Source organism: Cyphellophora europaea (assembly GCF_000365145.1).
Source record: "Cyphellophora europaea CBS 101466 unplaced genomic scaffold supercont1.6, whole genome shotgun sequence".
NCBI lineage: Eukaryota > Fungi > Ascomycota > Eurotiomycetes > Chaetothyriales > Cyphellophoraceae > Cyphellophora > Cyphellophora europaea.
The window spans coordinates 141,079-154,130 of record NW_008481812.1 but is presented as its reverse complement, the minus strand read 5'-3'; the positions used below and the strand labels follow the sequence as shown (position 1 = coordinate 154,130).

General features: G+C 55.7%; 6 protein-coding genes across 6 annotated transcripts; 3 read left to right on the top strand and 3 right to left on the bottom strand.

The window, feature by feature from the left end:
* Positions 1 to 131: 131 nt before the first annotated feature.
* HMPREF1541_06263 (uncharacterized protein) lies at positions 132 to 2,170 on the bottom strand (the record flags this gene model as incomplete). The annotated part of the gene is made up of 5 exons (XM_008720599.1): positions 132 to 487; positions 609 to 1,498; positions 1,560 to 1,657; positions 1,714 to 1,794; positions 1,859 to 2,170. 5 exons carry the CDS (start codon positions 2,168 to 2,170, stop codon positions 132 to 134), a joined length of 1,737 nt encoding a protein of 578 aa, XP_008718821.1.
* A 600-nt stretch (positions 2,171 to 2,770) lies between these two features.
* Positions 2,771 to 4,753, bottom strand: HMPREF1541_06262 (uncharacterized protein; the record flags this gene model as incomplete). Its single annotated transcript, XM_008720598.1, has 3 exons — positions 2,771 to 3,195; positions 3,248 to 3,434; positions 3,491 to 4,753. 3 exons carry the CDS (start codon positions 4,751 to 4,753, stop codon positions 2,771 to 2,773), a joined length of 1,875 nt encoding a protein of 624 aa, XP_008718820.1.
* An 849-nt stretch (positions 4,754 to 5,602) lies between these two features.
* HMPREF1541_06261 (uncharacterized protein) lies at positions 5,603 to 7,306 on the top strand (the record flags this gene model as incomplete). The annotated part of the gene is made up of 4 exons (XM_008720597.1): positions 5,603 to 5,682; positions 5,737 to 5,998; positions 6,051 to 6,226; positions 6,280 to 7,306. 4 exons carry the CDS (start codon positions 5,603 to 5,605, stop codon positions 7,304 to 7,306), a joined length of 1,545 nt encoding a protein of 514 aa, XP_008718819.1.
* A 656-nt stretch (positions 7,307 to 7,962) lies between these two features.
* HMPREF1541_06260 (alpha-acetolactate decarboxylase) lies at positions 7,963 to 8,679 on the top strand (the record flags this gene model as incomplete). The annotated part of the gene is made up of 1 exon (XM_008720596.1): positions 7,963 to 8,679. The coding sequence occupies one exon, from the start codon at positions 7,963 to 7,965 to the stop codon at positions 8,677 to 8,679; it is 717 nt and encodes a 238-aa protein (XP_008718818.1).
* A 447-nt stretch (positions 8,680 to 9,126) lies between these two features.
* HMPREF1541_06259 (uncharacterized protein) lies at positions 9,127 to 11,835 on the bottom strand (the record flags this gene model as incomplete). The annotated part of the gene is made up of 1 exon (XM_008720595.1): positions 9,127 to 11,835. One exon carries the CDS (start codon positions 11,833 to 11,835, stop codon positions 9,127 to 9,129), a length of 2,709 nt encoding a protein of 902 aa, XP_008718817.1.
* A 658-nt stretch (positions 11,836 to 12,493) lies between these two features.
* HMPREF1541_06258 (uncharacterized protein) lies at positions 12,494 to 13,028 on the top strand (the record flags this gene model as incomplete). The annotated part of the gene is made up of 3 exons (XM_008720594.1): positions 12,494 to 12,651; positions 12,708 to 12,808; positions 12,856 to 13,028. 3 exons carry the CDS (start codon positions 12,494 to 12,496, stop codon positions 13,026 to 13,028), a joined length of 432 nt encoding a protein of 143 aa, XP_008718816.1.
* Between the last annotated feature and the right edge of the window lie 24 nt (positions 13,029 to 13,052).

Sequence of the window (13,052 nt, the reverse complement as noted above, 5' to 3'; positions counted from 1 at the left end):
GCGTTCCCAGGGAAGTCCGAGGATCTTTCATACCGCCACATCTCACCCTGCCTTCTTCGCCTTCATCTTCATCTTCACCATCATGAGCAATGTCCCTAGTCTAGCATTTTCAGCCCCTTGCTCCTCTACTCCTACTTCTCAACATCCCTCCCCTCCCCCACCCCAGCAGCGCTCACACTCACACTCGCCCGCGCCCCCTTCTCCCGCACCACGCCACCCACACCCACCTTTTGCTCCTCCTCATCATCACTAGTCCTCGCCGACACGCCATCAATAACCACCACCGCGGCACCACTTCCATTCTCACCCCTGCTGATGTTCTCTCCCGAGTGAAATTCCTCATTAATGCCCAATCCGGGCGGCGGGAAGAGGCGGTTCACCGTCAAGTGCAGCGCCATGCCGAAGAAGAAGCCGATGAGGTAGGTGATCTGGTAGATGCGCACGGCGGCGCCGGTGGTGCGGCCCATTATGGAGAGGACGAGACCGGCTGTGTTTGTATGTCAATTGAGCATTTGTTGGTTGGGGGAAAAGGGGAGGGGGAAAGTGTAGAGGAGGGAAAGGGGGGAAGGGTGCAAAAGACGCAAAGACGCAAAGACGCAAAAACTTACGCAGCGATGGGATAACGGTGACGATATACACGAACCAAGCGCGCAGGTTGATGCCATGGAAGTACCAGTAGATGTACTGCGGCCCACCATGGAACAAATCCGGCACCTTCCACGCGCGCTTGCGAATGACCCAGTAATCCAGAATCAGTATGGCGGTGCAGACGCTGGTGAACACGGCGAAGCTGGAGATGACCGAGATGAAGACGGTCGCCTGCGTGAAGAAGCGCCAGGGCTGCACCAGCACGCCGAAGACGGTGAGCAGGAGGGCGCCGCGCTGCGTCGAGATGTAGCGCGGCCAGATGCCCGCCAGGTCCATGCCGGCGCCGACGTTGTTCTGCGTCACGTTCACAAAGACCTGGTGCGACCAGATGGAGAGGCCGGCGAAAAAGGTCAGCGCCCGCCCGCCGGCCGTGTAATGCTCGTTCTGGGCGAATTCGAGGATCACCAGCGGCTGCCACATGCTCTCGCCGTAGCGCGCGCGGGTGGCGCTCGCGGTCAGGATCCCAAGGAGCGCGCAGAGGGAGATGCACACCGGCATGGCGGTGGCGGAGCCCAGGATGTACGAGTTCTTGCTGCGGGCGAAGCGCGTCCAGTCGGAGAAGCGGTCGGCGGCGCTGCCGTAGACGCCGCAGACGGAGCTGACGCACTGGATGAAGCGGAAGGCGCGGATGGAGCTGGACACCTCGATCGCGGGCGACACCAAGTTACCTGGCGAGCCGCCGTTCTGGCTCACCGCCCAGGCCATGATGCCGAAGACGGTGCCGATGGTGCCGAAGAAGGCGGGCCACATGAACTTCTCGAGCTTGTGAGGTTTGATCCAGATTACCACGGGGAGGTAGAGGATTATGTAGATAAAGAAGCCAACGAGGTCTTTGGTGTCAGTGCCGGCGCTTGAGCCTCCATGTCAGTATCTCGTGCCCCTGTGTTCGCGTGGATCGAGTGAGATCTCACCTCGCGGGAAGCGTGTTGGCCAGATCTTTCCATGAACGGCTCATGGCTCCAAACATGAGACTGAGAGCTTGGCCGCCGTAGACGGCTTGGAGACCGAACTTTGGCCATGATTAATACTATGCTTGAGGAGACGGCACCACGAGGGCCGACTCACAAAGACCATGTTGCTCATAAGCTGGAAGAACAGGGGCAGCCACATGCCGCGGAGGCCAAAGGACACTCTGGCCATCATCGTCTTGCATTGTCCATGTCAGCCACTTTTCAGCTCTCTGACGTTGCCTAGGAGAGAATGGACATACATAGCCGAGATGCTTCTCAGCGCCTGCCCGACCGCAGAACAGGGCGTTCATGCTTGAGATGCAGGACCCAATGAGGACGGCTCCACATGCTTCGCCCGCCGTGAGGCCAACGGCAATGTACGAGCTTCCAATGGCGAATGTCGACAGGCCGGCGGCACAGGTACACCAGTAAAGGAGGTAGGCCGACCAGCCATAGGTGCGCTCGGACGGCACGATGGGATAGAGGTCGTGGTTGCCCCATTTGGTGGTGCCCTGGTCCTGGTAAATGTCCTTTCTCGCGGGCAGCTCGGCCCATTTCATGAATCTCGACATAGTTGATTGCAAGAACGCGTTGGAGCAAGGTGTTGAGACAAGACAGGGCGATGCAGGGCGCGTCAGGGCGCGGATGTGCTGCTTGGTGTACAAGCAGGCATATATGTTTGAAGCCTTATCAGAGAATCTTGCCCTCCAACATCTCGACCCGAGTGATTATCAACATGTGCGGTATCGCTGTGGCTGGACCATCAGCAGTCTCGGCCAGTCTGGAGTTGGTGTGCGGGAGACTGTCCCTTGACTCACTTGACTTGAGCCAGGCAAAACTGGAACCTGCAGCATCCTACATACTGGGCGGAGCACGTGGTGCGGGAGGGGATCCCGATGCTGCAGACGTTCTCTGAGTGCAGTACCCGACATTTTGCTGCACCAAACACCGCTAGCACTGCTCGCGTGGCTGCTAGAGCGGATCGTGAAGATAAGGAGGGACGGGGAGGATGCCGCAGAGATAGCGAGTTCGCATTAGACTCATATCTTCTTGGCTGGTGGGCCCCAGATCAGCAACGCCTAATGCAGATGTAGCTTGGAGACAATGGTTCTACGTAGGTTGTGCTTCAGGGCATGCCTCATATACACGTATACATATCCAATTCCAATTGTCTACCCTGCTGAGTACTCCCCGTTATACCAGGCCAAGTCATTAACGGCATCCCACGTCGTGGCTTGCCCAAACAGTTTCGTCGCAGCTTCGTTGACGCCAGAAAACATGGCATCATCCTCGACATCCTGCCACAGAGAGATCGGCTGACCAGCCATGTCACTAATCATCTGCTCTAGGTCATTAGAGACATTGTTCATGGTCGCATCCATCGGCAGATTCCCCAGCGACGAAAGACGCCGCCCTTCTTCAATGCCCTCCAGCACGCCCTTCTTGACATCCTCAAACAGGTCCCTGTATTTCTTGCCCACGCTCCATCGCTCAGCCATGACGTACAGCATGACGCTACAGTCGCTGAGCGCGCTGAAGTTCTTGAAGCTGCTGCTGGTCGAGGTATCATACCACATGCAGTAGATCAGCGTCAGCCCTGGCCATTTCGTCAGTTATCGAGTGTGTTGGAAGCGGATGTACAAGCATACCAGCAAGAAAGACGGATTGTAGAGAGAAAGAAGAGAAACTGATGGGCACTTTGGAGTGCAGACGCTTGTATGTTTCACACAGGCCACGGCACGCCTCCGCGCACAAGCCCAGATACCGCGGGCTGATCGGCTTGTCGTATAATCTCGGTTGTAGCAAGAGTCTCATCGTCTTATAGTATGATGCCATCTGTTGGATTCATGTTAGCAATCTTGACGCTCGCAAGTAATTTCTTTGGAACCTACATAAGAGTCGTAGCCTCGATACACGTCGCCGTCGTCCGCAGGAGCCGAGTCCAGGGGCGAGCTTTTACTGCTCTCTGGAGGAATGGCATCCCGCCATGCATAAAGTCTCTCAAGGAAACCGTCGGTCGTGCGGCACGTGGACGCTGACGACTTGAGACGGTCGACGCGGTATATTTTGTGCTGAATTTCCGATTCAATAATCTTGAGTCGAACAAGATGTATGAAGGTGGTCATGGTGGTTTGTGGCGAGACCGGCTTCGATGGGTCCTGTTCAGCCGCTCTACGCAGGTCTTCAATATCTTGAGTTGCCTCGTCCACGTCAAGAGGAAGCTCCGCATCGATATCGTGATCGGATATCGAGGGCGGCCGCCCCATGGCGATAGCCACCTCTCGGTCATGCCAGTAACAGCACCAGAACAGACGCTTGTTGTGCTCGGATCGCAGTGAAAGCCGCGAGCGCTTCTGTCGGCGATGCAAACCCAGCTCGACGCAAGTCTTCATGGCAAGGCCAAAAAATGTCCATGCACCATGGTCCTTGGGCATCCGGTAGCAGTGCTGCCCGAGGAGCATCAAGTAGATCAGAGCCTGCGTTCCTTTCATTCCCAAGATGGCTTCTCGGTTCTCCCACGCAATATTGTAATGCGTCTCTGCATTGGGTGACACAGTCGATTCACCAGTTTTGTTCAAGAAATGCCCGCCAAGGCCATATATCAGATTGAGTATGCTGAACTCATAGACGTCCTTGAGCATGTGTCTCCTGTTATGCAAATCCAATATGTCGGTGGAGCACAGGATGGGGAAGTTGGTCTGTAGATGCTTCAGGTATCCATACACCATCATATTCGCCGTCTCGTTGTTGACGTAGTTCAGGCGGAGCGCCGAATCACCTGCGAGCGAGCTGCTCCTGCTCGCGAACGAAATGCTAGGTTGCGTCTTCTCCCAAGTGACAGTTGTTGGCGAGCCTAAAAGCTGTGTCTTGCCAGCCAGAGCGGCCGCTAGAGCGCGGCCTAGCGTAATGGATGAAGCACCTCCGACGTAGGACCCTGTAGCATCGAGCGACAGGTCTCTCACAGCATTCAATAGGGGCTGCATGTCCGCTGGATCGTCCTTGTCTGATTCATCTGGGTCATCGCCATCGGCCCAATGGTCTCTGGAGGCGAAATTATGTCCCTCCTTGGCTAGCAGACCCTCGAGTTCTGCCACACGCTCTTCAAGAGCCTCGATGTATATTTTGGCCTGACCTGGCTTGGGATATATGGGCATCACATAGCGGCAGTCTTGGCCCAGCTTCAAACATCTTGCACACGCGGGCTGCTCACCGTTGCACTGAGCCAATTATCAGCACACAACATCAACAAGTGGTGCTGGCGGTAACGTTGTGGACATACCTTTTGCTTCCTACGCTTGCATCTCTGGCAAGCCAAAGAGACCCTAGACCTTCGCGTGGGGAGCGGTGGGCGACTTTGGGGTGACAGATCATCTCCGCCCTCGATGCTTGACATGGTGGATCTGCCAAGACTAAAGGTGTGCTATAGCAGCGTAGCTCGTGTCGTAGACAGGAGTGTGGTGATCTTCTCTTTGATTATCATACCACGTTTGCTCTGAGCATAGTCGCACAAAGTATTTCCAGTTGCTCCGATGCAAGCCTGAGCATGGGATGGTCTCTTTGCCAGCGTTATCACCGGGCTCGGGGAAGAGCGCACAGCGCCCTATAGCCGTTGGAATTATCGTGGGGACCGTATCGAGGGAAGATAAGGGCTGCCCACCATAAGCGGCTTGCCAGCCACCCCACCGGAGGAACATGGTTCGTTGCCCAAGCCACGTATACACACCCCAGAATGTGTGGCAGAGTGCACTTGCCGAAGTGCGCATCGGTACCGTCTTCCGCTGGGCGGGCTTCACTCCCTTCTCGTATGATCTGCCATCGGCATCGACTTGGGAAGGACTTTCCACTCGGGACGGTGCAGAACGCAGTGGTCTGCGCATGCCGCGTTTGACATATATTCGATATGCCTAAAACCCGCAGATGTCAGTCCTCAAACTGGCTCGACCGTAGAAATTTCGGCGACATTTGTGACCATCAGCTTCGGTGTCGTAGCACAGATCATCAAAATGGCGCCCAAAAAACAGCTCAAGCTCAACTTCTTCGACATGACGTGCAACAGCGCACACATGGGTATAGGGATGTGGAAGTAAGTGCTGCCAGGTGCGCAGCTTTGAGAACGTGGCTGATATCGGCCTGCCAGGAACCCAGGGGACTCCCAAAACCAGAAAGCCAGCATCGATTATTACCTCTGGCTCGCCAAGCTGGCGGAGAAGGGCAAAATCTCAGGCATCTTCTTCGCTGATGTATATGGCGTCGACGACGCGTTCCCTGGGCAAATGGCAGAGCAGTTCAGAGCAGGCGCCAATTGCGCGCAGCTGGATCCCATCGTCTTCGTCTCGGCCATGGCTTCGGTCACAAAGTCGGTCAGCTTCGGTATTACTGGGAGCACTTCATACATCAACGTTCGTTCTTTGCATGCAGGTGGACGTGTGCGCAACGCTGACTGCTTGATAGCCGTTCGTCCTTGCGAGAACGTACTCTAGCCTCGACCATGCGACCAAGGGACGAGTGGCGTGGAACGTGGTGACGAGTTATTCTGCCAGTTCGGCGAAAGCCAATGGTCTGGACGCGATCACGCCCCATGACAAGCGGTATGAGAAGGCTCACGAGTACATGGACCTGTGCTACAGGTACGACTCTGCCCCTTGCCACGGCTGTTTTCCGATATGCTAATGACAAGCAGTTTGTGGGAAGGATCGTGGGAAGACGGCGCCGAGCAATTCAATCGCGAAACCGGAGTTGCGTACGATCCGACTAAAGTCCACAAGATCCACTTCACAGGGAACCACCACAAGACATCAGCATATGGAGCCGCTCACCCGTCACCGCAGCGGACGCCCATCATCTTCCAGGCTGGCCAATCCAAAGCCGGAAAGGCTTTTGCCGCACTGAACGCAGAAGCTATCTTCGTTGGCGGGAGCAAGCCCTCCGACACAGCTCCTTATGTGAAGGAGATCCGCGCCGCCGCAGCCGCCAATGGACGTGACCCCAACCATATCAAGGTGTTCCCCCAGATGGCACCCATAATTGGCCGCACGCTCGAGGAGGCGCAAGCCAAGTATGAGAAGTACAAGTCGATGGCAGACTGGAAGGGCGGCCTGGCGAAGATCAGTCAATACCTCAACTTTGATCTGAGCGCATTGCCTCCGGATGAGCCCTTCGATGTCATGATGATCGGCAAGTCTGACAACTCGATTCATGCTATGATAAACGCTGTGCAACGGCGCAAAGATGAGGTCGTTACACCAAAGATGATGGGGCAACAAATGGGGTTCTGTGGATTCGGCCCGATGCCAGTGGGTACGCCTGAAATGGTTGCCGATGTGATGGAGGACTGGGTCAACAACGCAGATATTGATGGCTTTAACCTCGCGTATGTCTCGAATCCTGAGTCTTACGAGGACCTTGTTGAGCTCCTCGTGCCAGTCCTGCAAGAGCGTGGGCTGATGTGGAAGGACTATCTGGTGCCAGGCGGCACGTATCGTGAGAACCTGCTCGATACACCGGGCCACCCAGGCGTGCCAGACGGGCACCCAGCTGCCAAGTTCAAGTACGATGCCCTCAAAACTCAGTATGGGGACGAGAATGGCGATATCGTCATTGACCGACGTACTACGCCTGTCGAGAAGGTGGAGGAGGCCGCGTCAACGCTTGCGGAGAAGATGAACGGATTGAAGGAGTCAGTGGCGGAGGTCAAGGTTGGTACATGAGACCCCGACTTGCATGATAATGGAGGGTCAGTGGGCAGATGTTCTTGTTGTCGTCAACACAGGTTAATCTGCCGGTCGAGCTTCTTGGGTTTGTAGATTCGAGCAGCCACTCCTTGAACTTCTTGATCTTCTGGGCCATCGTAGTTGGAGATTATGCAACGCGTACCATCGTCGATTGACGCAGCGACGAGCCCGGCAGTCTGAACTGGAACAGCACAAATCTTCAGCTCCGAACAAATGCTTGCCGGGCTTTGGGATTCTCTGAAGTTCCGATTCAAGGCCTTCTGCACAGTGAACCTCATCTGCCATTCAGCAGCGCACAAGATGCCTCGCCCACACAAAGGGGGTCGTTCCATTTGAAACCTTCCTGTGAGAACATTTTCGTTACCAGATCTTCAAATACGTTGCTGACGGGTAGGTGGAAAGGATGTACGACGACGTGGAAGATGGACAAGAGGGAGCGCAGTGGAAGAGGAGTGAGCGCCCGACGCCGCTTTTACCTCGACTTCGCCGCCAAGCCTGACGCCTCGTGCCAACCCTTTCAAAATATACCTCATATACCTCATATACCTCATATATCCATACCTACACACCTACCTCATTCAATTCATCAAGAGCCGCTCTCTCGTACACAGTAGGCCATCACCACCGCCACCATGTCTCCCGTCGAGCCCAACCACATATACCAATACTCGCTCGTCAACGCCCTGATGGCCGGCGTATCCGAATCCGGCATCACCACCACCCAACTCCTCACCAAAGGCAACCTCGGCCTCGGCACCTTCGTACGCATGGACGGCGAACTCCTCCTCCTGGACGACAAAGTCTACCAACTGCAATCCCACGGCAAGATCCGCGAAGCCGCAGCCCACGACCAGATCCCCTACGCGGTCTGCACGCAGTTCGTGCCCGAGCACACCCTCTCGGTCAACCTGGCGCACAAGGACGCCGTGGACCGCGTGCTGCAGGATGTGAACCCGGACGCGGAGAATCTCTTCATGGCCTACCGCATCACCGGCACGTTCAGCCACGCCAGGTGCCGCACCGTCAAGGGCCAGGAGTACGCGGGCCAGCCGCTCGCGGAGCTGGGCCAGTCGCAGTTCGTGGCCGAGTACAAGGACGTCGAGGGCACGGTCGTGGGGTTCCGCAGTCCCAGGGCGTGGCAGGGCTTCTTTGTGGCCGGGGAGCATCTGCATTTCATCAGTGATGATCGCACGTTTGGGGGCCACGTGCTGGAGTTGACGGCCGAGCAGGAGGTCAAGTTTGAGGTGGCCACGGTGGCGGATGTGCATATCGAGTTGCCGAGGACAAAGACCTTTAATGCTGCGAAGATGGAGACGGATGATATGGGCTTGAAGAGCGTTGAGGGTTGAGGAGCACGGACAACGTGGCGTCCGCACTGTATTGGCTGTCAAGAGTGGCGTTGTGGATGAGACGAGGGACGCGAGAGCCGGTCTTCGACCTTGCGCGGCACGTTCGGCGACCATCAGGGTCTCTGGAGGCACTTTGTATATTGTTCCTTGACAAGGGTAGGCGTAGGAGGAGGGACTTGTTAAGTAGAAGCGCTAGTCAACGGAAGGATGGCGTGAGGATAACATTGTGTTCTTCATATCTATCTACCCTTAATCATGAATGACTTAACTTCCGCTTGCTGCTGCTGAACGCTAGGATTTGCCTGAGACTCCTCATAACTCATCTCGAAGCCACAATTGAAGGCGTCTAAGCCACCCTACAATAAAACCTCTGTACTTTGACGCCTTGTGCGTCAAGTTCATTTATGTACAATGGATCTGACTGCGCGTGCAACACGACGCCACAACCTATGTGCGACCCCGTCGCCCCTTGCCTTTGCCAAATCTGAATTTGCCGTCGTCACTGTCATCACCGGAATCCTCCCGCGTGACCGAAAGCTTCTTCTGCCGCTTCGTACCCGCTGCGGTACCTGTTGATGAGCTTGCTGGCCGCTTTGTACCTCTCGCTGCTGGGTTCGTGGCACCTGCAGCAGACGATGGCCTCGATGACGGTTGAGCGGTCGACTGAGTCTGAGTACGCGCTTCATCTCTGCGAGTCCGCCGAGGAGAGTCGATGTCGATATCATGGTCGACAATGGCGGCCGCCTCTTCCTGCAGACGAGCTGTAGCAGGGCTCGTACGATTCACGCCATCGTCCTGGTCGCTGCGCTCACCCTCGACCTGACTAGTGCGACCGGAATTCCTGCCCCGGCCTGGACGGAACCGCCCTTCATCTTCGTTCTCATCCTCATCGTCGATCTGGATTGTGGTTCTGCCGCGGACGCCTTGGCTCTGGCTGAGGCTCTCCTGGGCACGACGTTTCTCCTCCCTTCTTTTCTTCTTCTTTTGCTGTTCGCGCTCCTCCTCCGGCCTAGGCCAGTATTGCTGCCCCATACCACCGGTTTTGCGTTCAACTGGAACCAGCTCAACTAGAACTTTGCCATGGTTGGGTCTTCGGACAGCGTCTTTTTCTTGCGGCTTGAACCGCTTGAAATTCTTGAGACCATTCCAGCGCTCGTCCCATCGAGGGTCGTCTTCAGGGTTGATACCTCGGCGTCTGGGCAGCGAGCGCTGACGTATGGGAATGTCCATGTGTTCGACCGCGGCCAGGTTCGCCGGCTCCTTGTCATTAGGGTCCGGAGGTGGTAATCGTTCTTCTTCTTCGTTATTCTCAAAATCAGCACGTGACTTTTCTCTCTCACGTTGGCGCTTCATAGCCTCACGAACATCAAGCTCCTTCCTGGGTGGCTTAGAAGGGGCCTGCATGGTGGCTGGCTTGACCACTTCGCCCTTACGCCGACGTTCTTGTTCAAATTCCCGACGTTGTCGCTTCATGGCATTGGCGGCCGGCAGGAGATCCTCCACTCCGCCTGCAGAGACATCTTCGCGGTTGGCGCTGGGCGACCGTCCACGCTTTCTCGCGGATGACTGAATGTTCTCCTTCTGCGGAGCAGTTGTCGCTTCTGGCTCAGAGTCTTCGACCTGCGATGCCTCGACAACCTGCATATCATCATCGTCATCGTCGAAGTCAACCACATCGTCAGGATTGAATTCATCATCGAACTTGATCTGTGTTGGCGGTCGATAGCTGGGCTTTTTCATTGATGGTTGCGGCTGGCTCTCCTTAGGCGCCGAGTCATGTGGGGTCCCATTTGGGGCACCATGCGCTATAGCCTGGCCTTCTTGGGAAGGGACCGGATTCTGTGTTGGCGTCTTGCGAGTAGACGCGGAAGGCTGCGTCTGCCGCCCGGAGTTTTGGGTCTGAGTACTCCTACGACGAGCCGGATCTTGACTGTGGTCGCCGTTCGTTACAGCGCTCGTGTCTCTATTCAGCGTAGGTGCTTGAACCGGGGCGAAAGAAGGGGCAGCTGACGGCGGAGGTGCTCTGAATCCCTCTGTATATGACTCGAGGGCGATTTGTTGACACAAGAGAGCCGCATTATTGGCAAGAATGGCATCCAGAAATTCGGACTGATCGATACTCCTCTGGTCAAGCTTTAGAGCAACCTGGCTCTCGAAGTTCTGTGCCCATTCGCTATCGATGCGCTGGTGGTTGAACTTGAGCATTATGACACCTCCCTCACCAGAATGAACCTGATTTCTCCCGGCCGTCTTATGACCAGCTGCGTTGGTCACGAACTCGAGAGCCTCTTCAACTGTCGTCTGGCCCATGGTGATGTTGAAGAGCAGAGCCTTGCCATGACCAAGAGTAATGACTGGAAGGAGATTGTCGTATTGCGCCGGGTCGCAGAACACAAAAGTGTAATCTTCAAAGATATGCGCTCGGTCTGGTCCAGGCTGGTATGATTCAGCCGGTCGAAGAGTGGGCTCCTTGCCTGGAGGAGGGAGGTGCTCAGTCTCTTGCGGCCACGCTGCATCGAAGTCAAGCTCCAGTTGGCAATCATTTTCGTCTTGACTCAGCGTTGTCGGTGTTGCTTGTAGCTGTAGCGCCTCAATAAAAGATTCCGCCACAAGCCATTTGCCGCTGATTAATCCTTGGAGACCTTTTGCGGTATTTCGTTTGCTGGAGACGACGTGGGTGGTGTGGTCTGGCAAGAAATCGGCAATGGCTTTGATGCCGAGTTTTCTGACCCAATCCTGTTTGGCCTGCAGCACGCCAGCTTTGATTTCCTTCTTGAGCAAGTAGAAGGTCACCACGCAGGGCACCCATGTAATCAACAGCTCTTGGTCCAGGGTCCCAGGTCTCACAGAGTTTTTTGCATCTTTCAGCTCCCGTCTCCTAAAGTCCTTGCCCTTGAGCTCTTCTCCATTGACTCGAGTGCCACTCTTGGAGTTCTGATCAATGATTGTGATTTTGGTTCGGGCATGTACTTGTCCAACTTCCCCGTCCGCCACCTCGGAGACATCAATAATGAAATGTTTGCGCGAGACGGTCTTGTGGTCAATGGCAAAACGGACACCGTCCTTCTTCACACGGCCAAAGAGATACTGTTTGCCAGGCCTAAGCCACATGCGCTTCCCCCGCAATATCTCGCCGCTGGCCTCGAGCACCCACATCCTCTCTGCATCGTAGGTGGTTTTGAACGGGGCAGTCTGTTCGCAAGACTCCGCAGGTCTCAACTGCGCTTGGAGGTGAGGAGATAAGGCAGGGCAATAGCGTACCACTTCTACCGGAGAAGAGGCGCGGATAGATCAGTTTCGGCCGCTACTTCAATTAGAAGAGTGTCGACGAAGCATGACAGCAGCTAGGCAGCACCAGTTAGCTGACTTTCAGCAAGGCGCAGGTGAGGCACGCATAGAGAGCGCAGGCAGAAGTAGGTGATGTCAAGTTCAAGAAGTTCGGATAAAATAGCAATCGCGAAATGAGCGCGTCCTCTTGCAGATCCAAGTCAAGCGTCTAAAATGGGCGGGAGCTAAGCGAGCGCTGCCTGAAAGTTAAGCGGAGAGAGGGGCTGATCGGCGCCTATGAGCGCCTAGAGCGTGGACGGGCCGCCTGTGACGTCGGCCGCCCAAGGGTCCCTGTGAAACTGCGGTAGCATCCAAGCCGAGTAGCGTTCCAGTCTCAGCTTGGACAACATCCTTGTCCTGGCCTTCCTTGTGACCACGTCCCCGCGACAACCACCACATAAGCGAGTCCTCTCCTCTACAAATAAACAGCTGTACTCTCAAAGCGTCGACAGCCCCTACAAGCTACAACTCACAATCACTATTCATGATGTCCGCCATCGCCGACGACAAGACCAAGATCGGCATCGACGAGAGCCCCATCTCTCCTGTTGAACGTCGTGACTCGCTCGAAAAGCACCTGCAACACCGCCCCGATCCTCAAGACCTCAAGGACCGTCACATTCTGCTCGATACCAACGCAGCTCCGTTCGTGGCATCTGCCCCACCTCTCCCAATGCCTGCTGACCCCTTCCCCGCTTCAGGTCCCTTCAAGCCAAACAAGTCGAACTCGAACGGGCACAAGCCTCGGACAGTCTTAGAAAGCATCTGGAGAAACGACCTGAGCGTGATGAGCTTGTTGAGCGTACGGTTCGCCTCCTCGCAGCCGTCACGTGTGCTGACAGTGAACAGGTAACATTCTCCCCGACAGCAGCGCGGCTGCTGGGATCCAAGCGAACCAAAAGAGCCTAGAGAAGCACATGAGGGCCGACAGCCTTGATCAGAAGTTGCAGCGCCGCCCGACGGCCGAGCAATTGGTCAAGGAGGGCATCCTGGAAGAGAACGAGGTTCCGGGCAAGGAGTAAATACCATCAACAAAGCAAAAAGTC